Source organism: Marmota marmota, unplaced genomic scaffold (genome assembly GCF_001458135.2).
Source record: "Marmota marmota marmota unplaced genomic scaffold, marMar, whole genome shotgun sequence".
NCBI classification, from domain to species: Eukaryota; Metazoa; Chordata; class Mammalia; order Rodentia; family Sciuridae; genus Marmota; species Marmota marmota.
This window is the reverse complement of record NW_026000240.1, coordinates 22,843,321-22,870,724: the sequence shown is the minus strand read 5'-3', so window position 1 is coordinate 22,870,724 and position 27,404 is coordinate 22,843,321. Positions and strand designations below refer to the sequence as shown.

General features: G+C 34.0%; 1 protein-coding gene across 1 annotated transcript in view; it reads left to right on the top strand.

Annotated features, from left to right (window-relative positions):
* Nucleotides 1-2,108: 2,108 nt before the first annotated feature.
* The window catches only part of Rasa2 (RAS p21 protein activator 2), an 88,625-nt gene continuing 63,329 nt past the window's right edge, over nt 2,109-27,404 (top strand). The window contains exons 1-3 of the mRNA XM_048794508.1: nt 2,109-2,247; nt 8,385-8,488; nt 19,001-19,095. Of these exons, the coding sequence (XP_048650465.1) occupies nt 2,171-2,247; nt 8,385-8,488; nt 19,001-19,095 (276 nt within the window). The 5' untranslated portion in view covers nt 2,109-2,170. The remainder of the gene's footprint in view (nt 2,248-8,384; nt 8,489-19,000; nt 19,096-27,404) is intronic.

Below are 27,404 nucleotides of genomic sequence, written 5' to 3'. Positions count from 1 at the left end.
AAGAAAGAATGAGTCACCTAAACTAAGGAAAGGTAAATATTATCAAATATTAAAGAGTGGTCAAATAAAGTGGGAACTGAAAAACAATTATTTGACTTGGTAGCACCTAATATTAGTGTTCATGAAGGTTCTAGAAAAGGAATGGGAGCAGAAGGTAAATTGCAGGTTTAAGCTAAGAGTAGAAAGTAAAGATTTGAAACAGAATGCGTTTTTAAAAAGCTTGGATTTTCAGGGATAATAGTTTTTGGGTTTTTCTTTTTTGTCTAGTGCACTTGCTTATATACCAGAATTGGCTAGAGCTAGTGAAACCCTGTACAAATATCAGATGTGAACTACTACAATCTTTGGAAGTTCTTCACTTTTGTTTTCTTATGTACCTGGATGGAATGTATACTCTTAACATATTCATTTGCTGCTCAGAGCTGTAATACATACCTTACTTTTAGAGCAGAGGAGATCAGAGAAGACAGTTTTAGGACCATGAAGACTGTGGTATAAAAATGGGATTTTATTCTAAGTGAAATGGTGTGCTGTTGGAGCAGGGGAACAACTGACTTGAATCATGTGTTTAAAAGATCACAAGCTGGATGAGGTGGCACATACTTGTAATCCCAGTGGCTCAGGAGGCTAAGGCAGGATTATTGCAAGTTCAAAGCCAGCCTCAGCAACTCAGAGAAGCCCTAAGCAACTTAGTGAGGCTCTGTCTTTAAATAAAATATTAAAAAGGGCTTGGGATGTGACTCAGTGCTTAAGTGACCCTGGGTTCAATCCCCAGTACCCCCACTCCCACCCACCCCCTAAAAAAAATCCAACTGCTTGGTGAAGAATGCTTTGTAGGAAGCGTTATTATAGTAGAGAAAGAAACACTAGTTAGGAAACTGGTATTGTCCAAATGAAAGATCATAGTGACTTGAATTTAGGATTTATTTTGAAGTTGGCTAGATTTGCTAATAGACTAGCTAGGTATGATGGTAGAGAGGGTAGTGAGAGGATGGTGAGTAAGAAGGAGAGATGGTGATAGATTAGGGGAAGAACATGTTGTAGGGGAAGAACATGTTGTAGGGGAGGTAATCAGTTTTGTTGAAACTGGTTAAATTTGAAATAGTACTGGATATCCAGGGAGACAGTTGAATATTCACACTAAGTGTTTGAAGCGGGGAGGTCAGGCAGAACTGGGAGATATCAGAATTAACTAACACCTTATACTTAAAGAGTTTGAATAGAGAAGGAAGGGAAGGGGGTCCAGAACTGAGCCCTGAGGCAGTTGCAACATTTAGAGGTGAAAAGGTGTGAGCAGAGGCCAGCAGGGGGCGGGAAGTTAGAATATTGTGTCCTAGAAGCCAACAGAAGAGAGCATTTTTTTTTTTTTAAGATGGACACAATACCTGCTGAGGTTCGAACTCAGTCCCTCGCATTTACTAGGCATGTGTTCTACCACTGAGCTACAACTTCAGCCCAGAAGAAGACAGCATTTTAAAAGGAATGTTCACTTGTGTTTAAGGTTGGGTATGATAAGGACAGGGAAATGATCTTCGTATTTAGCAATTTGGAAGGGTGCTAATGAAGTTTCACTGTCATAGTGAAATCCAGAGTTGATTGGAGAAGGTCAAAGAATGAGTGAAAAGTAAGAAAGTGGAGGAGATACTGACTAGAGGTGATGCTTTTGACAAGTTTTGAGAATGGAGATTGGAAATGGAGTGATAATTAAGATGGATGAAGTGGAGTGATAGAAGATTTTTTTTTTCTTTTTGTTCGCTTTTTTTAAATTGGGAAACTCCCAAACGTATATATGCGGGTGGGAGCAATATGGTAGAAGAGAAATTAATATTGATTAAATTCCTTGAGGTGGTAATACAGTGGGATAGGATGGAGAACACAAGTAGGGGAATTGCCTTTTTATAGGGACAGAGATGCAGTGATGTAATATGATCTCACATGTCCCTTAACACAGAGCCTCTCCCTTCGGTCTTAGCAGTCTCTATTAGAACAAGTTGATCTTTCTCTAATCACTAGTTCTGTTTTCCTGTTTTACATACAACCTATTCTGTCAGATTGAATTTGTTGTATATAAGTCTTACTGTGAAGCAGCTGGTGATGTGTAATACCAATTTTAATTTTTGTACCAACAGGTGAAGCAAAAAATTTATTGCCATATCTTGGACCCAACAAGATGAGAGATTGCTTTTGTACTATAAATTTGGACCAGGAAGAAGTTTATCGTACCCAAGTTGTTGAAAAATCTTTAAGGTTGGTAGAAAAATTGGAAATTATCATTTAGAAGATATATATTGATTGATCAATGTGTATGTTTTCCAGATTATATTCACCAAGAAGACTGTCTTCATTTGAAACTTTTATATTTTGCACTTTGAATTTTTTTTTTTTACATTATGAATTTACTTTTAGAGTTACAGAATCTAAGAATTTGAAAGAGCCTGAATGTTCATTGAGCAGACTAACCACCTTATGCTTAGCATCTTCTTGACCATGGCTTTGATAGGTGATATTATGGCATTTGCTTAGCAATGTTCCAGTGACCAGGGAGTTCATTGCCTCCTAAGTATCTCATTTGGTCTTTGAACTATTCTGACTCCTAGAAAGCTTTTATGTTTAGTTGGTTAATGATTATTACAATGAGAACCAACTATATGCCAGTAACTTGCTGGATTCTGTTTATTTATGTATTCATCCATGTGGCTTCTTATTATCTCAAATATATTTTTCTTTTAAATTGTACCTAATTCTATATGTTGGATTACTGGGAAACGAATTTAGTCTGTCTTTCATTTGGCGGTCTTTCAAGTTTTTGAAAACAACTGTTATATTTTAGTCTTGTTTTCTAGGTTAAATTTTGCCCATTTATTTTAACTTTCCTCAGAGCACATTATTTTATTTCTCTAAAGAATAAATTAAATTACTTCTTAAAGTTCATATATTGTTAGTTAAATTAGCAGTACATTATCAAGGAATGGACTCTTAGGTAGATTTTTCATCTTTGAAAGTGTAATTACACTTTAAGACTATCACAGTAAATTCTGATTTGTAAAATGAGAATGTGCCACCTCTGCTCTTAGCAGTATTTGTGACATGATTCTGGTACATAGCAGTGCTAGAAAGATGCAGACTTATTCAGAAATAAGGATTAAAACAAGGGTACAGGGACTTGTTGAAATAAGCATGTGGTAGATGATATGTTGCATGCCATAAATTATGTGAATTGTATTTCAGATCAATTGTATTTCAGAGATGTCTTTTAATACTTTTTTTCATACCTTTTTTTTTTACTTGCCTTTTTTTCTCTTTGAAGTTTGCCTTTACATTTTATTTTCATTTTCTATAATTTTGAATATATACTGAGTTCTTCGTAGGAAAGGTAATATATAGAACTGAAAATAACTAAGTAGCCCAAAAAGATTTGCAGTAATATACTTCAAATCTTTAGTTACAAGTCAGCTGTCCCTCTTGTGTTAGAATTTTGGTATTCTTTATATTTGTAAATATAAATTTATAAATATATTTGTTTTATATTCATAAATAATGAAAACTGAGTTACTCAAAGGCGGAGTAATTTTTCATATATCAAAGAAAGAAGCAAAACTAATGGTATTTAAATTTTTATTTGTTACTTAAATGTACACTAATTTCATATTACACAGTGATCAGTAATATTATAGGAAAATAGTTTGTAACTGTTCATAAATTGGATACTGTAGTAGTTTCTAGTATGTAGCCTTATAAATGAGTAACTAAAATTAGCTTTTTTTTTTAACCTTTTCTGAATATTTGTGTAGGGGAAATGGTGAAATTAGTTTTTTGGTTTTTTTTAATCCTCATTTTTCTAGTTGCATAGCAACTTGGAATATAATTTCAGGCTAGCAGTACTTACCTTAGGCAATTTTGATATAACTAGATTAGATGCTTCTGGGATTTTGGACATCCTCTAGAATTTTTCCTTGTGGACTAGGACAAAAGAATTTGTAGTAAAAACCCTTGCTCACCTTGTTTTCATTTCATTGTTCTTAGTGCTTATGGATATTGTGATAAACTGTTAAGCTGAAAGTCACTAGGTACTATTTAGATCTTTTATAGGTTCTGGATATTATAGTTTATGTATATAGGTAAGAGTTTGATACTTTTTTGCATATCTTTTTTCCCTTTATACTTGCCTTTTTTCCTCTAAAGTTTCCCTTTATGTCATTTATATCTGTTGAGTTTTTCATAGAAAAGGTATTATATGAAACCAAAAATACTTTGCAGCCCAAAAGGATCTGAAGTAAGAGATAAGGTAAAAGTAGTTCAGATGTTGGAAGCTAGCCATGGGCTGTGCGTGTGAGCTGTGAGCATTTCAGCACATGAGGGGACTGGACTGGTATTGCTTCTCTGACTGAGCTATGCAACATATGTGTCCTTTTCACTTGCTTTGCCTTTGATCCCACACAGCACCTGAGATGGATTTGGCTTTCCTAGATGTCAGTCAAATCTGCAGACTATGAGACATCACCAAGCAACCTCCTGAAACCTAATCCCTTGTCTTATTTGGGTTTAACTTTCTTGAATGTCTTTCTCCCCAATAAATAGAGGATTCTTGGGCTGGGGTTGTGGCTAAGAGGTAGAGTGCTTGCCTGGCACATGTGAGGGCCTGGGTTTGATCTTCAGCACCACATAAAAATAAATATAGAGACTTCTCAGACGTGCTCTCTCTTTTTTCAATGAACCCTTAAGGTTGAGAGCTGTCTCCCTGATTCCCGCAAGCAAAAGGTATTTCTGTGTGTTGCATGCTTCTTTGGCCATTTTCTTAAGTTATTGGTACAGCCAGCTCTTGTGAACCCAGCTCAGGTTGCCAGCCCGGCTAGTTGGCAATATTCAAATCCTTTGAAGAAAGAGGTAGTATTTAAACAGTAGCAGCACATTACTGGTGCTTCAACCTTGTTGGAAAATTTTCTTCAAATGCATCAATTAAGTAATGAATTATATAAAGATGTGGGCAATCAAATGTGGAGGCTAGGTTGTTGAGATTTTCATGCTACAACAATACAAATAACATAGTAATTCTGTTCTTATTTGACTTTAGATGTGTAAATATGTGCTATGTAAAGGAAATTCTCTATTATTCTTTAAAATAATACAAAGACAAACATGGACACATGTCACCTTTACCTATTAGCTGTTTTTGCATTGATTTTTTTTTTTTTATGTTGAGACTAATTAAAAGACTCTAGTTACTTTGACAGACCAACTTTAAAAAGTTGGTTGCAGAAAGGGAAGATACTGAGGACTGATATTGACCAAATTATGGTGTTATCTTGTGTGTATGTATGAATGTATAATAACAAATTGCACCATTATGAACAACTATAATGCACCAATAAAAATATGGAAAATTGGTTACATTTGAAGTGAAAATTGTAATGCAAAATTTAACTGGACTTCATAACAACTAAAGACCCATGTCAGCCATTTTCTGGACAATATAAGAATGACTTCTGTAGTAGTATTTTACTTTGCATTTCTGCTTCTCATTTAATTATGACAGTCTGATGATATTGCATTTCATGGTGATATTTTTAACCAATCATTTTGTTATTTAAACATTCTCAAGAAAGAAGTGTTCATGAGAAAAGATATCTACTAGGATTTCAGAGATTCATATCTTCATAGAGGCATTTAAATATAACAAAATAACATTTTTTAAAAAAATTTTAAAAATATATTAATTTTTTAGTTATAGGTGAACACAGTATCTTTATTTTTTATTTTTATGTAGTGCTGAGGATCGAACCCAGTGCCTCACGCTTGCTAGGCGAGTGCTCTACCTCTTAAGCTACAACCCCAGCCCAACAAAATAATATTCTTAAAATGAACTTATAAAAATTAGCTGTTTAATAGGAGAAAACCTTGCAACTTTGCGGTAGGTAAAATTTTCTTAGGATGCAAAAGGCATTATAAAAGAAATTAGGCTTCATCAAAATTAGAAGTGCCTATTCAAAAGTGACTGTCAAAAAAAATTGATAAGTCACACCTGGGAGAAAATATCCTGACAAAAACAAAGCAAAAACTCTTAATTCATTAAGAAGACAACCATTGAAAATATGAAAAATCTTACATATTTATTTTAAAAAAGATGATATGCAAATGGCCAAGAAGCATGTTAAAAGATATTTAACATAATTCTTCATTAAGAAAATGCAGTTTTAAACCATTTCTGTTACTATACATTCTATAACATAATCTGTAGTGATAGAACTTTGGTTGACAGTGTCAATATGATGGAGGTGATTGCAGAAGGGTGCAAGAGAAATTTCTGGGGAGAGAGAAATGTTTTATATATTGATTAGGATAGAGATTACACAGGTATATAAATTTCTAATGTCACATTCACTAAAATAGCTAAAATTAAAGACTGTCAGTTGATCTATAGCAACTGGAATGCTCATATGTTGCTAGTGAGGAGGGTAAAATTGTACAACTACTTTGGAAGGTAGTTTGACAGTTCTCACAGGTTACATTGTTTAATCTGCCCTTTAACTCAGGAATTTTACTCTCTGTTACTTATCGGCAGAATTGAAAGTTTATGTCTAGAAAATGTTTTGTACAAAAATGCTCAGAGCAGCTTTATTTTTAATAGCCCAAACTGGAAAAAACTCAAATGACATACATTACTAGGAGAATGGAGTGTGGAACACAATGGAATATTTCACAGCAGTTAAAGCAAATGAACTACTCTATATAACAACATGGAAAAAAGCCTCACAGACATTAAACTGAGTGACAGAAGCAGGCTACAAGAGTACATACTGTATGGTTATATTTATATGAAATTCTAGAACAGAGCTATAGTGATAGGAATCAGATCCCTGATTGTTTGTGGTAGGTGTGATGGGGTAACTGCAGAGGGGCAAAAGTGAGCTTTCTGGGGAAATTAGATTATTTTGATTGGAGGGGAAAAGTCTACACAAGCTTATAAATATATCCAAAGTCATTAGTCTTGACTTTAAATTGGAGGTTATTGTATGTAATTTATACCTCAATAAAGTTGATTTTAAAATAGCCTGTTTCATCTTTTAAAATATAAAAGTAAGACTTTATATAATGTTACTTGCTTTAGGTGGTATGTATTATTGTGATTAATACAACTTTACATATTTACATATCTTGAACACTGGTGGTGGTGTGTATGTTCTCAGCTCTCATATAATAAGTCCACTTTAGGTTATCATGACCCCAGGTGATTACTATATCTTTTGTCCACAGGACTTCTGAAAAGCTCTTTGTTTAGAACTCATCCTGGCAACTGAAGTCCTCTAAGTTCAACTTGGTTTGTAAAGAATTTGGTTGAAACTTAGCATTGATAATTATTTTGAGGTTTTTAAAGTTCTTTTCTGTGGGAAGCCATTCTCCCACGTGATTTGAGTTACCTTCCTGGCTAGGTGAGAGGCGCTTAGACAACTGTGTCAGAGCCTTCCCCACCCTGTCCCAGGTATGTAAATTTGGTGAATCTTGGTCACAAAACCAAGGGCAAAATTCACCTACAACCTTTAAGAATTGTAGCAACTGAGTCTTTTTTATTTGCTTTCTTTTTCTGATTAATTATTGTCTCTAAAATAGTCAAGTACATGTCCTTATCAGTAGAAGTCGAATTTCCCATTATTAATAATTTTAACGTCTCCTTTGCTTCAGTACCTGCCTGGTACTTCTGTGACCCCAAAAATGTCACCAATTCCTTATTTCTATAGCGCTTTCCTTAACTCAACCTAGTCAATTTAAAATGCCCCACGTTGGGCGCCACTTTTGCCACGCGACCAGCACGCGAGCTTCGTAAAAGAGGTTCGAAGCATAGAAATTAACTAGTGAGTTTTAAAATTAAAGAGACATACTCTCTTTACCTTTAATGCCCAGCTCCAGAGACGGCTTCTCCTAGCTCCCGCCTCCAACCACCTAATGCGGTGGCGAGGTTTACACAAGAGGCTAGCGAGAGAGGAAGAGCACGCCAGGGAGTGAGCTTTTATTGGGGAACAAAAAATTCAAGGGAAAATCCCATCCAATGAAGGTAGAGGGGGGCAGCATTCCAAGGTCAGGGTCAGTGATTGGTCTTTGTGTCAGTGGCCAGGCACACCTCCACACGGACAAGCCCTCGCACCTGGGACAGGGTGGGGAAGGCTCTGACACAGTTGTCTAAGCGCCTCTCACCCAGCCAGGGAGGTAACTCAAATATGTGGGAGAATGGCTTCCCACACTTTTCAGTGGAATTTGTATGTAATTTTCATTGATTTTATTGAAGGCAATATATTTTGAGTATTAATAGTACTATTGTTAGTGATAGTACTAAGTTATTTAGTCATTTGATATTATTTGAAGTAATATGCTTTTTCCCCTTTTCTTTCTAGTCCATTTTTCAGTGAAGAATTTTACTTTGAGATTCCACGAACTTTTCAGTATTTGTCTTTCTATGTTTATGATAAGAATGTTTTACAACGAGACCTTCGTATAGGTAGGTACTCTTCATAATTATTTTTCATCACAAAATTGGTGTTTATATTCATTCTTTCTGTAAGTGTAAAGTGTTAAAACTCCAAAATAATATATGCTCAACTTTCTAATCCTGTTGTCTACACTGTTTACTTCTGAATTTGACTTTTTTTTAAAAGACAGAGATCATGCTCTCTCTTTTTATAAGTTTTTATTTATAGATGGACAAAATACCTTTATTTATTAATATGTGGTGCTAAGGATCGAACCCAGTTCCTCATACATGGTAGGCAAGTGCTCTACCACTGAGCTGTAACCCCAGCCCCTGAATTTGACTTTTAATTTATGTGTTTAGCTTATATGACACTTCCTCAAGAAAGCTCTGTTGGTCCCCTAGTCAGTATATCATGTTTCCATACTACCCACAGTTCTCTTTTCATAGTACTCATGCTTATTCCTTAGTTTGTCATTTAGTATCTAGATTCTTTAGTTAAACTAAATGTGGTACTTAAGAGGGTAGGGATGATCTCACAGAGTGCTGTACTTAGTAAATGTTCAAAAAGTATTTGCTGAATGGTTTAAATAATGTTTTTACTGAAATGATTTTATGCAGTCAGTATTGATCCATCTATAAAAAACATATGCTTTTTGAGGTTTTTCGAATAGGGTAATAATTCACTTTAATTATACATTTTCTCCCTGATTGTGTTGGTGACCACTAAATATATTAAATAGTTGACAGAAACTGGCTCCATTGTGTGTCACATTTATGGTCATTGTATCACTGTCAGCGTGTATTAATAATGGTAGATGCCTAATTTACATGTTTTATCCTCTTTCTTCTTTGTTCCCTGAATTTCACTCTTCCTTACTGATTGAAACACGTTCAAATCTCCTGTAGCTTAAAAAATTGTTTATCTGACTTTGTCCTTTTAACTGACTTCTAGTGTCTCTCAGCTTTTGCTCGTGAACTCTCTAACAAATATTCTCTGTTCACCCTGTGCTTACTACTTAATTTTTTGAAAGAGCTCCCTAGTTTAGCTTCCAGATTTTTCTGACAAACCTTTTTTGAAGTTTGCCAAAGTTATTTCTAAGCAAATCAAATAACTTTTAGAAATAATACAGTTTTCTTACTTATAAAATTATTAACATGTTTTTAGTGACTGATAGTGACTGCCCTAGAATAACTTACAGATAATAAATTGGCATATTTTTCTCAATTCTTTATTTTGTGCATTTATAGTATTACATTGTTGATTTTTTTCTCTTTTTTACTCAGTATCATCTAATGATCCTTTCTGTGTCATATTTTACAAAAATATTTGCTGTATAAAATACTTTGTGAGAAAATGTGTTGTTTGAACCACTCTCTTTGTTGGTGAACATTTTATGTTTCCAGATTTTTGGCTTTTTGAATGCTGTTACTATAAACAAATATCCTTTTGCATAAATTTTGGCATGTCTCTTTTTTTGTTAGGCTCAATTTCAGAAGTGAAAATATTGGGTCAGAGGGTATGAACATTTTAAACATTTCCTTTATAAATTTCTACAATTGGCCTTCAGAAATATTGTACTAACTTATATTTCCCCAAGCATGCTTTGGGCCTAACCATTTTACCGTACCCTGGACATTCTTGGATACTATCATTGGGAAGACATTGCCAATATGATAGGTGAAAATAATACTTTTTACATTTTAACGTGTTTTTTTTTTCTGATTCTCAAGGAATTTGAGGTGTTTTTCAAATATTTATTGACTTTTTACATTTTTTCCTGTGAATTAATTGTTCTTTTACCTAATTTTTTTTTTTTTGGTTGGAATTCTTTACTTTATTCTTAAATATTCTTATTTGTTAGAAAGGTTAGCTTTTGTCAGTTATATACATTCCAAATACCTTTTCTCTCTCCAGAAAGTATTGTCTTAGTTTTTGTCACCTTGACTTTTGGTTGTTTATTCAACTTGGAAAGCCAAGGAAAAGACATTTTCATGGTGTTTTATTTTCTTAAATGTCTTTGCCCACCTGACTACTACTACTACTTCTTTTTTTTTTAAAGAGAGAGAGAGAGAGAGAATTTTTATTTATTTTTCTAGTTTTCGCCGGACACAACATCTTTGTTTGTATATAGTGCTGAGGATCGAACCCAGGCCGCACGCATGCCAGGCGAGCGCGTTACTGCTTGAGCCACATCCCCAGCCCGCCCACCTGACTACTTCTTGACTTACATGTATTCTTCCATTTCTAGCAACCCCTTATTTATAGATCACCCCTAAGACACCATGCTCAATCCAATTAAATAAATATTTATTAAGATACTATGTGAGGCATACAAAAGATGGGACTTTTAAGATGAAAGACTCAGAGTGCCTTCATGCTATCAGAGGGGAAGACTTTAATACTAATATTATAGGTTGTATATTCTCTATCTGGAATGCTTGGGACCAGAAGTGTTTCATATTTTGGAGTTTTACATAGACTTTCCTGGTTGAGTGTTCCTAATTTGAAAATCCAAATCTGAAATGCTTCAAAATTTGAAACTCTTTGAATGTCATGTTAATGCTCAAAATATTTCAGATTTCAGAGCATTCTGAACTTCATTTCAGACTGTATTCTAATGGTGGTATAAACAAAGTACTTGGGGAGCATAGAAGGGAGAATAGGTTGTTTGGTGGAGGATTAAGAGAGACTACTTGGGTAGGAAAAGAACAGTTACAAAGTGATAGGAATTGGCAGAAGCAGAGAGGGAAAGTGAACTTTATATTTGTAGTGTATCTTGATTTAGTATATAACTTACACAGACAGGTGACAGCAGGTAAAGCTAAGAGTATAAACTGGGGCCAAACTGTGATGGATCCTAAAACTTGTTCCACATTTATACTAAGGAGCTTGGACTTTATCCTGAAAACAATGATTTTGAATCTCTTAACACTTTATGTAATCTTTATATGTTGACTTTCTAGTTTGGAAGTTGTAGGCAATAGAAACGTGTTGATTTAGAATAGGAGAGATTGGCATGTGGAGACCAATGAGGAATCTGTTATTAAATGAAATGTGAATGAGAGAATGTACTTGAGAGGTTTCACAAAGGACTTAATGACCAAGGGACTAATGAGGATGTAAGAAGGAGAAGAGTTTTAAATGATGTTGTTGTTTCTATGGCTTTCATTAACTGAGATAGGGGACATAAGGAAATCGTTAATTTAGGGGGGATGGTGAAAAAAGGAGAAGAGATTTTGGTTTTAAACAAATTAAACTGGTTAACTGGGGAATGTCTTGGTGAACATGTTGGTTGACAGCTGGAAATACAGATTTGAAGCTTAAGGAAAAGAGGTGGAACCACAGATTTGAGAGCTGTCATCATTAAGTGATACTTGAAGGCTGTGCTGGGATGAGTGAAATTACCTGGGAGCAGATTAAGAAGGGTTTCAGGGATACAGAGGCTTCCGTGAACAGTGATAAAGCATTATTAGAAAGCAGGAAGAGAGAAGAGGAGGCAGCAGATCTTTTCATGTCAGCAATCTAGAGAGGTAGAGGAGGCAAGGATTGAATTGAAGCTGTTGGTAGTTATTAAAACCCTTGAGAATAGTACATAACTTTGACCATCATGATACCTCTTTAAGAAAGTGTTTAGTGATTTCTTTTGTTCCTTTACATATAATAAAACCTATGTATAGATTTTAGAAAAGTCCTTCAGTTGAAGTTTATAATTACGATTTCTGAAAGTTGCCTTTGGTATTTATTTTTGACATAAAAATCAATTTTAAGTAAAATAATTTTCAGTCAAAATTAATTCTTTATGGAGTGGTGTCAACAATCCCATAACTGTTGGCTTGAGGATTTTTTTCTTAAATGTTTATTTCTTGTTAAGGGAGGGATAAAATTTATACATTTAGTGGGAAGTTTATTTTTCCATATAGAAAAATTAATATTAAAGTAAAAACAGTATATCCCCATTTTAATTACAAATTTTTAACATTTTTCTAGTTTAACATACTTTCTTTTTGTTAGTAACTCATAATTTTTTTATTTGAGCTATTAGAACTTGTTTTTGTAAAATTTTTTAAAAATCAGGTCATTATAGAGAATACTAATTAAGAGAATAAAATTATGGCATTTGCAGGTAAATGGATGGAGTTGGAGAATATCATTCGAAGCGAAGTAAACCAATCCCAAAAAAACAAAAGCCAAATGTTCTCTTTGATAAGTGGATGCTGATTCATAATGGGGATGGGGGAATGGGAAGAATGGAGGTACTTTGGATCTGGCAAAGAAGAGCGGGGAGGGGAGGGAGTATGGGGGTAGGTAAGATGATGGAATGAAGTGGACATAATTACCCTAGGCACTTGTATGATTCCACAAATGGTGTGACTCTACATCGTGTACAACCAGAAAAATGAAAAGTTGTACTCTCTTTTTGTACAATGAAATGAAATGCATTCTGCTGTCATATAAAACTAATCAGAAAAAAATTTTAAGATGTTACATAAAAAAAGACAAATAATTTAAAAAATTTAAAAACTAAAAAAGATTTAAGACCTTAAATGATAAAATCTACTGGAATAAAAATAAAAGGAAAAACTTAAAAAAAAAATGCTAAATTAATTTTTCAGCTTTTTTTTTTTTTTTTCCCTTACAGTGCTAGGGATTGAACTCAGGGCCTCACACATGCAAGGCAAGCTGTTACCACTGAGCTCTACCTCCAACCCTTAATGAATTTTTTTTTCATAATTATTTTTGATTACTGCCCTCTTGCAGTCCCTGTCCCTAAAGTAATAATTATTATCAGTGCAGGGCATAATTTATCATATTGGGCATCTTGATGTGTCAGGAAATAGTTGGTGCAAAAAATAGATTGTGGATTAATTCAAAACTTGAGACCTAGGATATATGCTACAAAAAGGCAGTTGTAAAGTTAAGTCCTCTTTTACAGTGATATATTTTCCTAATATATAGTGTCATCTTTTCTTGAAAAGAATAAAAAGGAGAAAAACACTTAAAGCATATATTTTTATTTCTAAAGAGTATTTTAATATTAAAACGTGTATTTTACCTCCTCATATTCTAGATATTTTATTTTTTAAGGGAATTTTTCAAGGAAATTATTGTTCAAGGAAATTCAAGTAAGTTGTGGATATCTTAGTAGATGTTGGCAGCGCCCCCCCGCCCCCCTTACCCCTTGGCTCAGAACTGTACAAAGAGTATTTCACTAGGATGTAGGAGACCTGAATTCCAATCATAACTCTGTCACTGACTCTGTAACCTTTTAACAAGTCACTTTTGTAAGCCTGGTTCATCTATAAAATAAGGCTGGGTTTAAAATAGTTAAGGTCTTTTCCAACTCTTTGAATGGTAATTTCTGTTGGCATTTAGCTCTTAAGTCAGATCTACTATTTAGAATTTGCTTGTGGCAACATTTTGTGTTTGTATAGGTACTATATCAGTTATCTCTTACTACATACAAACCAGCTGATATTTAATGGCTTAATATAGCAACCATATATTTGTTCATGATCTTATGGGATCTTAGTTTGGACTTCACTCAGTGAAGTAGTTCTGCTGATCTCATTTGGAATTGCTAATGTAAAGTTATCTGGAAGGTTGACTGGTGCTGGTGCTGGATGGTCTGACTGGCTGTCTGTGCTAATTATTATTAGCTGGCTCTTACTCTCCACATGGTCTCTGGGTTCCAAGAGGTCAAGTGCTACTGCACAGGTGCTTATTAAGCCTCTGCTTGCATTATGTTTGCTGATGTTCCATTGGCTAAAGCAAGTCACATAACCAGTCCCAGAGTCAGTGCTGGAGGGGAATACACAATGGCCTAGATACCAGAAAGCATGATTTATTTGAAGACACTAACATACCAGTCTGGTCTACCTCAGAGACCAAAATGCATCCACCTAAATTCCATACAGTAAGGCTTCTAAGTGCTGCCTTTGTCTCTGAATTGCTCTTGTTGACTATCTGCCAGAATTTATTCAGTCCTTTTGTCCTGTTTCATCTTGTATAGGCAGTTCCACTTATTACTACTTTTATCTACTCTTTCAGCATTTCTGCTAGTGCCCAAGTAGGAACAGGATGTATATCAGGTTGAAATTTCTAAGACTATATTGTGACTAAAAATGGGCCCCAAGGATAATTACTATCTACTGATGGCAAGAAAATGTTGCTTAAAAGTTGTATTGCAAAGTTAAGAATACTTTTTAAATTTAGAGACAGAGGTGGTTCCTTTGCCCACAGTTCCTTAATTTACTTTTGTGTTTCCTCTCCTTGTCTGACTTTTTGAGGAACTAATGGAGTATCCGGTGTGTGTGTTCAGTTTTAAGTTCTGTCTGTAGTTTCTCAGGACAGTGGGGAAATGAAATAATACCTTTAAATGATTTGTTGAGAAGTTCTTGGATGATTTTTCTTTCTTTCTTTTTGAGGTTGGTGAGTTCATGGTTAGTGAAATAATGAGTTACTATTTTTAATAATAAACCCTAAACTAAAACAATCTTTGGAAGTAAGAATAGTTTTTAAGAGCTGAAAGTCATTTCTGATACAGAGGAGGCAAATCAGATATAAAGAGTTCAAATAATTAACTCATGACTACACAGCTAATAAGTAACAGACTTGATACCTGTGTCACAAGGAACATCAACAGGTAAGATTGGCTCTGAAATCTGGCTTCAACATGTGTTAGTAGGCATTTCTAAATATTGTTCATCTTTTCTTATTTGCAAAATGGTGATGATGTCCTCTACCTGTTAAGGAAGTTTCTGGCTTTTGAGTTCAGTGCTTTTTCTCTGTATTACATACACTGCCTTGTCTTTTATGGTTAATGCCTGCCAGTTTAATGATACCACAAAATGACAAATCAGAATAGTGATTTTTTTTTTTGTCTTATGTTTCAGAAACTTAACCTCTTATTTCTCTCTACACCCTGTACTTCCTTCCCATTTACTCTCCCCCCTTTTTTTTCTTTCATTCCCTACTCCCCTTTACCTGTTTTATTCCCTAGTGCTAATGGCATGTATTTCTTTTTCACATGTCATATTGCCTAATAAAGTGCTGAAACTTGTAGGTTTCCTGCTACCTAATGACTTACAATATTTTTCTTTATTTTCATCTAGCATTTTTATATAATAATTTCTGGCTTCTTGAGATCATGTGCTCTTTTTTCCTCCTTCCTCAGGCCAACTAGCCTCATGCAACTAAATCTTTATATTATCAGAAACTGACATCTTAGGAACTTAAGAATAAGATCTGGCAATAACACTGCAAGTTCTTTTCAGCTTACAAGTGGCTTATTTATGCAACTAGTCAGAGAAGAGTTTTCCTCTCATAGGACAAGAACCATTCGACTCTTTAGTGACAATGAGTATCATGCTATATCAGATATCGAGTAGGAGGAAGAGGATATTTATTTCTGGAGTGTTGGACCTATAAGGATTCTCTTTTGGAACGCCACCTGTTATGGAGAAGATGTATTTCCAGTGATCTGAGTTGTTAGTCATAAATAGGACAGGTGGATTCCTACAGTTTTTAAAAGCATTGTTAGTTAAATAGACTGGTTGAGGGAGCATGGAAATCAAATCATCATTTAAACACATTGTCAGTGTGGCTATATGTAGAATGAGGGAATGAATTGGTCAACATCTAAACTTCTAAGTAAAATTTGTTTTAGAACTCTCTTAAATTTGGTACTTAGGTTATATCATATGAACACATAATATATACATCTACATAAATATTCAAAAATTACATTTAAAACTAGAAATTAAGGGAGTTGTAGAATAGAGGTCCTTACCAACACTCTGCCAGTGAGTTTCTGAATGGTAGGTAAATGCTCTTAAAATCGTATGGCAGAGCTGGGGATATAGCTCACTGGTAGAGCACTAGCTTAGAATGTACAAGGCCCTGAGTTTGGTTCCCAGCACCAAAAAAATATATATATATATATGTGAGATATTATCTGTTCTTTTTTGTGGAGAAAGGATTACAAAGATAGCTTAGCTACAAAAATTCTTAAAAGCAGCAGGGAGTGGTTTCCCAAAGGTAAGCACTTCAACAGATATATAGATCTATATCTATGTGTACGTTATTATTTTTTCAAAGTATCAAGCTATTATGCATCGCCTTTAAATTTATTTATCTGATGTGGAATCAGTGGTAATTGGAACTATTATAATAATCATTTGTGGCATACAATATTGAATACTTTGTCATAATTTTGTATCCTACCTATTCCTGGTATTTTATTATTTTGCTAGGAATTCCATATTATCCAAAAAAAACAAAAACAAAACCCAAGACTTGTATGATTTAGCTCTTTTTTTTTTGGGTGGGTGGATACCAGGGATTGAACTCAGGGCCACTTAAGCACTGAGCCACATCTCCAGCCCTATTTTGTATTTTATTTAGAGACAGGGTCTCACTGAGTTGCTTAGCACTTTGTTTTTGCTGAGGCTGGCTTTGAACTTGTGGTCATGCTGCCTCAGCCTCCCAAGGTGCTGGGATTATAGGCCTGTGCCACTGTGCCCAGCTGATTTAGCTCTTAACATAAATTCATTTAACAGTATAAGGAATATATGGATATTTCAATCAATGCCTGAATTTCATACTTGGCTCTTAATTCAGTAGTAGGAAAATTTCTGTTTTCTCATTATTTCTATCTAAAATTTCACAAAAAAAGAAAAAAAGCTTTATCTTCCTAGTGCTATTTACTACGAGATTTGAATGAATTATAAATGCTGTGTATTCACATAAAGATTTTAATTGTCACATGAGATTTCCTCCCAAACTTTATTTTAAAGATTGGAAAAATTTATACTGACTAGGGCCCATTTATTAATTTTAAAATATTACATTTTAAAACTTTCATGTGTTAATAGATATAGCTTATAAATATTCAAAAGGTATCCTCTGTATAGTAGTATTCATACAGTTGCCACTATAATAAATCTAGTTGTGTATTTTAATATTTTTCTTAAAATTGCACATAAGTAGGTGGTCTTTAGAGCTTGAGTTTCAACTCATAAATGGGAAGATAAGCTTATCAAAAACTGTAAAATGATTAAAAAGTTTTAATAACAGCTTTATTAAGATATAACTCACGAGCCTTTAAATTTACCCTTTAAATATATATATCACATTTACAACTTGTTTTTCAGTGATTCAGAAAAGGAATCATACATATATAGCAGAAAGAAAGGGGGAGAGAAACATGGTAAAATATTAATATTTAGGGAATTTGGGTAATGAATATGAAAATTTTTGTACTGATCTTGCAACTTTTTTTCTCCAAGTTTGTAATTATTTTTTTTTTAAGTTGGACACAATATCTTTGTTTAATTTATTTATTTTTATATGGTACTGAGGATCGAACCCAGGGTCTCACGTGTGCTAGGCAAGTGCTCTACTGCTGAGCCACAATCCTAGCCACTAAGTTTGTAATTATTTAAAAATAAAATATTTTAAAATGAAAATAAAAGTATACAATGTAGTGGGTTTTATTATACTTATAAAGTTGTATAGTCACCACTATTTACTTCCAGAAAAGTATTTTAAGCATACGTTCTGTATTTATTTTTATATACTTTTTACTTAATATACAATAATTGATGTATCTGGCATCAGAATTTCTTTACCATTTTCTTAAAGTTTTCAAATGTTGAACTAAAAGACCAAAGTATGTCATAAGTGCAAAGATGAAGTATAATTAAGACACGTAAAGTGAAAATTTTTATTTGAAAAAAATGAAAGAAAGTGAGCTGCTTTTAACTTTAGTACGTGTCCTTTGTTGAAGCTTTTGAGTAGAATCTTAGAATAAATTGTTAGTCATATGCAAAACTGTGTCTACTTCTTAAAACTTGAATTGAGGAAGGAAATGCTTTATACCACCATGGCAAATACTTTATTATAATAAGAACATTTCTTGTTTCTTCCTCTCATATTACTTTGTTCATTGCGTTGGGTTTTTCCTGAGATAGAAACTCTTTAGGGAACTGCTTTGATTTTTGTATGTATTGAAGCAGTGGAGTTTCAGTAAAGTAAGTTTTTAACAATAGCATAGTTTTCACTTTTGTTAGTGATATATATTGTTTTTCCTTTTCACTTAATTGGTACTTATAATCTATTACTATATGCAGTTATATCTGCTCAAAATTGACCTGAACACATAGTTCACATATAGTACTGAATAGATGGGAAGATTAGTTTGCACTGCCATTTTACATCGCTTTTTATACTGAATGTACTATGGGTAAGAGTGTCAATCTGAGTAACTACAAAATGCAATTGCATGTAAATACAACTGAGTTTTTGTCAAGTCAGGAGATTGGACAGAAAGACCCAGAGAAGGATCTGAGAAGGGGCAAGGAGGAGTGGGACGCTTCTTCATTCTTTAGACATAGGAAGCTTTATAAAAACATACTGTTTTATATCATAGGTGCAAATAACTCTAAAATGTTTTCTATAAAGTATTTTATATGACAGTGCTAATGAATCTTAGGATCATGCAACATATGTTATCTCATTGTTTTACTTATTTTTTATAGGAAAAGTAGCCATCAAAAAAGAAGACTTGTGTAATCATAGTGGCAAAGAAACTTGGTTTTCACTACAGCCTGTTGATTCCAATTCAGAGGTTCAGGTAAATATTAAGTCTTAAGAAATGCAAGAGATTGTCACACATAGAAAATAAGTGCAAATGAAATGGATTATGCTGGCTCATTTAGTTAGAGTTTGTGATACTTTATTGTAAATTCTAACACCAGATATTACAGACCTTTGAGTAATATAGAGCTGTGGGGAAGGTAGAGCTGAAAGGAAATGGCTGTGGCATGTTTATTCAAAAATAATGCACAAGTGTATGCAAATGTGTGGGTTCAGGGAGATTATGTTAGGGAGCACATATTTTTTTTCCTGCCTTAGTTCTGCTGTTCACGTAAACAGAAGCAAAGTATTAATTTTTTTTAAAGAAGAGGAAAGTTATGCTTTATTAACTCTGACCTTGGAAGTCTGTGATTTTATTCATTCTCATCGGGATACTCTGTTCACTCTCTAATAAACTAGACTCGGGGAAAATGTTATTCATTTTAACTATGCCTGAGCCCACCATGTAGAGCCTTCATTCCCATACCCACCCTTCCTGTTGTTCACCTCTTTTTTTATTTGAAAGGGTATCATTACTCCTTTTAATCCCTTCTTTTGTTTTGTCAAAATAAGAGGGCTTTTGCAGATTCTATACGAGTAGAGATCTATCTTTTAACCACATAGCTGAAGTTTCTATTTCCTTCTGGAAAATTTGAGTTGCTCTGTCTTAGAAATTGTTATTTCTATCTAAAGGGAAAATTTTGTAAACCTATTTATTTATAAAATATGGTAAGGATTGTGAAATCATTTCCCGAGGGCATAACTGCAAACAGGATTCATCTTCTCTAAAAGAAGTTATAATTTGCCACTGTGACTCAAACAGAAGTTTTAAGACAAGAAAAAAGTGCTGCATGCACACCCACAGATAATTTGCAAATAAAGTGCCTGTGCTCTATTTCCTCATAACCTTTCAAGCATTCTCTGATTAGATTCTCAAAAAAACTAAGCATTTGTGTACAAAACCCCTGCTTAAATACAGAATACAACTGACTCTTCCCCGGTTTTATCTACTCTACCTCATTTTAATACTCTTTTCTTTCCATTTGACTATAAGTATTATCCACATACCAATTATACAGGGATGTTAATGATCCAGGTGAGAATCAATATGAGTAAGTGGAAATGGCTTAAATTAGAAGTCAGAAAATTTAGGTTCTAGTGTTTATATGTGGTTACTTTAATGATGTTGAAATTAATTTCTGTAAAATGGGAAAAGTCATCATGTTTGACTTATATGGTTTTAAGAATTGGGTGGAAGAGTACTTTAAAAACTGTTAATTGCTATACAAATATAAAATGTTACCATCAGTCTGGTGGCTATTATATAATGTGCCTTTACAGAAAGCATATTTTCATATATGAAAATTTTACATTAAAATACCAGCTTTTACTTTTAGTTTTTCATATCCAATTTAACACCTTTTTCATAGACAACCCACCATTATACACTTTTGGTATAATGTAAATTTTTCTAATAGTTTTAACAGAAGACTAGAAGTGGCTTTGAAAATTTTGTCTGAAATGATATTTGAGGATTATTTTAAGATTTAGTTCAATAAGTGTTGTTTTAACCAGTATAAATTTTCTAAAGGATTTAGGGCTCCAGTTCTGAAAAAGTAGAAATCTCTATAGTATAACTCTTAGAGATAGTTATTAGAGGTTAATACTGGGACATGGTTATATATATAAAACTCATCTCTGAAACATAAAGATTCTAGAAGCAACATTTACCTATTAGATATCATATTCACATTTTAAATTTGCTACAGGTTATTTTCATGACTATGGGTTGCTAACCTTTGCTGTCATTTTTGTCTTAAATGATAATTAGCTAGCAAGAGTTACCTGCTATTTAAAATAGATTTTAGAAGGAAGAGTATGTTAGGAAGTAGAAGGGATGCATAATACTTTTCATATTAATATGGTGCCATTGGGAATATTATTGTGCTGGCCAAAAACTGAACTGGGAATATTGAAGTTAACTTTGTGAGTCTAGAAAAGATAGAAAAGTAGCCCTTGATTAATACAGATCCCAGTTGTTGGTTGTTTTGTTTTAAGTTTGCTTGCTTATGTAAACTTTACAAAAAAATATTCGGAAAAAGTAAGAGCAATTGATGAGGACAGTAGGAGAAAGCTATGAGATAGACTGAGTTTGGCAAGGATTCTAATAATTACTTTTATATAACTATATCATTATATACCAAACATGGTACCAAGTATTTAATATATGTTATCTCATTTAATCTTTACAGTAACATTATGAGGTAGGTAATAATACCTCCATTTTACAGATAAGGTGAATGGAATTCACAGAGATTAAAATGACTTCTCTACAGTCACAGAACTACTAAATGATGAAGCTGTGATTTCAACAGAGATCTGTCTGATTCTAATACTCCTAACTACAGTCTTTCTGACCTTTTAATACTCTGTACTGTTAGTCATAAAAAGTCTTTAGCAGATTAGGAGAGTTACTTAGGTAGCATCTAAAAATAGAATAGAAGCCTACTCAAATTAGCTCAAATAAGCATTGTACAGTGGTGTGTTCTGGTAATCACAGCTACTTGGGAGGCTAATGTAGGAGGATCACAAGTTTGAGGCTCAGCCTGGGCAATAGTGAGTCCTGTTCTTAAAATAAAATTTGAAAAAGAGCTGGTGATCTGGCTCAGTGGTAAGAGGGCGCCATGATTGGCATTCAGTCCCCAGGACTTAAAAAGTAATTAGCTCAGAGAAAAAGGGAAGGGGCATTGGGAAGTTCCTAGGGAGTTTTTCTGTTTTGGGTTTTTGTTTATTTGTTTGTTTTGCCATGGTCTGAATCCAGTTCTTTCTCTCTTTTTCTTTTTTTAAAATTTGTTCTTTTTAGATATACATGACAGTAGAATGTATTTTAACATATTACACATACATGGAATATAACTTCCCATTCTTATGGTTGTAATGGTATGAAGTTACAGTGGTTGTGTATTCATATATGAACATAGGAAAGTAATAGCCTATGCATTCTACTATCTTTCCTATTCCCATCCCTGTCTTTCCCCTTTGTCTAATCCAAGGAACTTCCATTCTCCCCACATTATGTGTTAGCATCTACATATCAGAGAGAACATTTGGCCTTTGGGTTTTTTTGGGGGGGATTGGATTATCTCATTTAGCATGATAGTCTCCAGTTCCATCCATTTATCGGCAAATGCCATAACTCCATTCTTGTTTATGGCTGAGTAATATTCCCTGTGTGTATGTGTGTGTGTATATATATATATGTGTGTGTGTGTGTGTGTGTGTGTGTATTTTCTATACATTTATATATACACACACACACACATTTTATTTATCTAACTGTTAAAGGGCACCTAGGTTAATTCCATAGCATAGCTATTGTGAATTAAGCTGCTATAAACATTGATGTGGCCATGTCACTATAGTATGCTGATTTTAAGTCCTTTGGTTATATGCCAAAGAGTGGGATAACTGGGTCAAATGGGGGTTCCATTCTAAGTTTTCTGAGGAATCTCCTAGTGAGCTTCTTGAAATGTAATTATAGGAATGTCACTATGGCTACCTTGAGTAAGAGAGTTATCAAGCATTTGCAGAGAGGCTGTATCTTAAGTGGAGGTTAGGTTATGACAATAGCAGAATAGAAAAAATTGATATAAATTAAAATTGTTTTTGAAAAGACTTTAATTTCTCATAAAGTATACTAGAATGGTTTGGTTTTTATTGACCACCACATAAAACAGTTGGCTTACATTTGGGGCCATGGTGGAATGAAAAATATGTACTATATTGTTAAACCATAGACCTCCACTTAATAACACTGTAAGAGGCACGCGGGAACTGAGACTCCTGATTCATTTCTTCCTACTTACATACCCACTGTGCTCATTGAGTACAGCTATTCACTGTTTAGGTTTTTTTTTTTTTCCTTTCACGTGTGTTTACATGTGAACACAACATCTATTTTGTTTGTTTATTTTTATGTGGTACTGAGGATCTAACCCAGTGTCCCACAGGTAGGGAGCAAGCACTCTGCCACTGAGCTACAACCCCAGCCCCTCCTTTGATTTTGAAGAGTGAATAGTTAATGTTTTCTCTTTCTAATGAAAAGGAAAGGGAAAAACATCAAGATTCCATTGTATTCTTGTATATCCATTGAGACTATATGTCTGTTCCTCTGCTTCTCTGTAAATCTATTCTCCTGTTTATAGATTTAATCCATGTGACCATATAGCCTCCTAACTCTTGAAGATCAGATTTAGCAATTCATAGAATTGGACAGATTTGGGTCAGATGTCCACTGAAGTCTAATTTGATATGGTTAGAGGAAAAGCATTGGAGGGCAATACATTTTAGGGCTTTGCTCCTTAAGAAAGTGGTTTGGGTCCGGCATGGTGGCTACACCTGCAATCCCTGAATTGGGAGGCTGAGACAGACGGATCACAAGATTTAGGTCAGCCACAGCAATTTAGCAAGACCCTGAGCAACTTAGTGAGACCTGTCTCAAAAAATTAAGGGTTGGAAATGTAGCTTAGTAGTAAAGCATCTCTGGGTTCAGATCCTCAGTACACCCTCCCCCCCAAAAAAGGAGGGTTTGGGTGGAGGGAATGATTGGCATCTCTACCTCAGAAGGGGGAGATGTTTGATCTTCTAGCTTTGCCACTCATTGGCATTTGTACCCAGAATACTTGCTAACTTATTGCCTGAGGATCATATTTGAAATGAAAGTTTTAGTATAAAGGATTCTATTTTTTGCGAAGTTCTAGGAAAGTAGCATGTAGAAACATAATTTAGCCTTCAAATGAAAATATCCTCATAGTAGTAAGGTGGGTTTTATTACAAAATAGTTGAAAAATTAAGAATTTAACGTCTACCTTGAATTTCACTTAGATGCTTTATAACTCTAATGTTAATAATTATTTTCCATTTTATTTTCAAATGAATGGTAGTGTTTCATGAGTGAATTTTTCTGCTTAAACAATGTCTTTTCTTGACTTGATTCTTCTACCTTTTATAGTTTTCCCCTCTGGGTTGAACCATTTTCTTCATGCTGCTCTGTTTTGCCTTCAGACTCCACAGTGATTAGAGGGAAAGCACAAATGGCTCTCATTATCTGTGACATCATATCACTATGTCTAATGGACACTTTTCAGTACTCTTATTTGATCTTTAAACAGATTTTGATTCTGGGACAACACTTCCTTAAATTTGAAGGATTCTTTCCCTTTGTTTCTGGTCCTGGTCACCAGTCTACTTCAGGTGATATTCTTTTTCCATATTGATTGCCACATATGTGATGTGTGGTGCTTTCTGTAAGTCCTCTTTTGTTTCGGTGATCTGCAGCCATGCTCTTGGCCATTAGGTCCTGGAACTCACAAAAATCTACGTATTTTTCCATTCTTTACTATTAGGTACTATGATAAAGAACATGCTTTACATTAGACTGATTAAGCCATATCTTCCATATTGAGAGTTTACTGCTTTTGTTAATTGAGTTTGTCTCACACAAGCAGAATCTAGATGTAATGTCAGTCATATCCTTTTGATGCAGTTACTTAAGTTGCTGAGTCTTTTCCAACAAGCTTAACTTGAATTTCTGGATCATGCCATAAGCTTTTGATTGTTTTATCATTTTTTAAACATGGTCTCTGCTTTATCTGTTTAGACAAGTATTTAAAACAAAATGCAGTGATTATAGCTAGTAATTCATATACTAGTTTCTTAAAACAGTTAAGACATAATGAATATAAAAGCATAGTTTATTATTGCAGGGTTTTTTAAACTTTATTTATAAATTTGTATATGTAAATAACAAAGGAATGAGTCATCCTGCATCATAATAAATACTTAAGGAGAAAACAAATCCTACTGTAAAGAACTACCACTAATATAAGAAGTAGGTAAAACCTTTATTTTGCTTTTTATGACAGGAATTATGTTTAAAATTACTTACAGAGGTAATTTGTATATATAAAAACATCCTATTCACTAGGTGTGGTGGCACATGCCTGTTATCGTTATCCTGGGAGGAGCTCCTTGGGAGGCTGAGGCAGGTGGATCACGTGAGCCAACGAATTTAATACCAGCCTGGACAACATAATGAGAACCCTGTCTTTAAAAAAAAACTATTACAAATCCAGAAGTTTTGATGTTCCTCTCCTCATATTTCTTTTTTCTGACCACTTGAAACAGTTCTTTTATGTGGAAATGGTTGTTAAAATTTAGTGATTTGTAACTTAAAAATGTTTAGACTTGAGAGAATTTTAAATGCATATATTGTACTTTGCCCAAATGCCTCTCTTCATCTGAGTTTCCCCAAACTGTATGCGGAATTTTACATGTAATTCTATATGGCTCCCAGAATATACATAATGTAAAGTTGAAATGATCACAGATATTTCTATGTGAAATTTTTGTAAAATTAATTGAAATAATAAAGTTAGCAAACAAAAATATTAAATCTTCAGATAGTATCAGAGTAATATGAATTCCTAAAAATGCTCCTTAATACAAAGGAATATAATTTAAAATATATCAGCCTAACATAATAATTAATGCTATGAAATTCACATAAAATAATACCTCCTAGAAATTTGTTTTATTTTAAACTAGAAATATACAAGACAGGGGCTGGGGTTGTGGCTCAGTGGTAGAGTGCTTGCCTGGCGTGCGTAAGGCATTGGTTCCATCTCCGACACCACATAAAATAAACAAATAAAATAAAGATATTGTATCCATCTTAAAAAAAAAAAAAGATATATACAATACAGTGCCACGTACTTTATCTTCCAACATTTCTTGACATAGGTGAAAAGTGCCTCATTGAACTTCCCTCAGGAGATTAAATAATAAAAAAAAGCATTTGAGTACTAAATCACCATTGCATGTTCATCATCAAACATGCTGTGGTTCCATGTCAGAGTCTTACTGTTCTTTGTAGGTAATGTCTGTTTTCTGTAGTTGCTTTTAGGACTTTCTTTCTTTATTATTGTTCCAGGGATTGAACCCAGAGGTATTTAACCATTGAGCCCCTTCCTCAGCCCTTTTTTGTATTTTATTTAGAGACAGGATCTGCTAAGTTGTTTAGCACCTTGGTAAGTTGCTGAGGCTGCCTTTGAACTCCCTGTCCTCCTGCCTTAGGCTTCTGAGCTGCTGGGATTACAGGTGTGCTCCACCATACTGGGGTAGCACTGTACAATCAGTTCTTACCAGTCTTACTGTGCTGTGCCTAGTTGTAGTTTTCTTTCTTTCTTTTTTTTTTGAGAGAGAGAGAGAATTTTTTAATATTTATTTTTTAGTTTTCGGCGGACACAACATCTTTGTTTGTATGTGGTGCTGAGGATCGAACCTGGGCTGCACGCATGCCAGGCGAGCGCACTACCACTTGAGCCACATCCCCAGCCCCTAGTTGTAGTTTTCTTTATGTTTATCCTATTGTGTGATCCTAGGATTTCTTGAATCTGTAACTTGATGCCTTTTATCAAGTTTCGAGCAATCCCAGGCAATTATCTCTATCCACTTTTTTTCTAGCCTGTTCTTTCTCTACTAGAATTCCAATTACACTAATAGTACACTAATTAACTGTGTTTCATATATATCTCTTATGCTTTTCTTCTTTTCTGTGCTTCATTGTGACTCAGTATTTTCTACTGACTGACCTGTCTCACATTTTACCAATCCTCTTTTCAACTGTGTTTAATCTAAATATGTCTTCATTCTGGCTATTGACTGGTTCTAAATTGTTCATTTGATTCATTTTATAATTCCCAGTTACCTTCTGGATTTTCCACTTTGCTTTCTATCTTTAAAAAATGTTAAAAGATAGTTATTTTATACTCTCAATCTCTTGTAAATATGTTGTTCATGTCATTTTTTTCCCTTATAGTTCTAATCCACTATTCTACTATAGTGGAATTTTAAATAGATTGGAAATAATCCGAGGCTTTTCCCCAAAAAAGATTTATGATAGCCCACCACAACTGCTCTTTCTGTTCCATTGATCAGAACTGCATCAGATGTCTATTCTTGGCCACTGTTCTTGGCCTCAAGCGAGGGTAGATAATATTATATTTTTCTGGACTCATAACTGTCCCCTCAAAAAAAAAGGGCTTCATTTTCTATAATTCAGGCCTATAAAATGATGACAAATACAAGTAAAACTGAAATTTTTGCATGAGATAGCCAAGAAGACTAAATTTTTCTAAAATGTTTATAGATTTGTTTTCCTAACAATTGAAAAGTAGCCTCAAATAATTTGACACTTTTGTTCATTTTTCTTTACTAACATTTTTCTTTACTAACAGTAGTACAGTA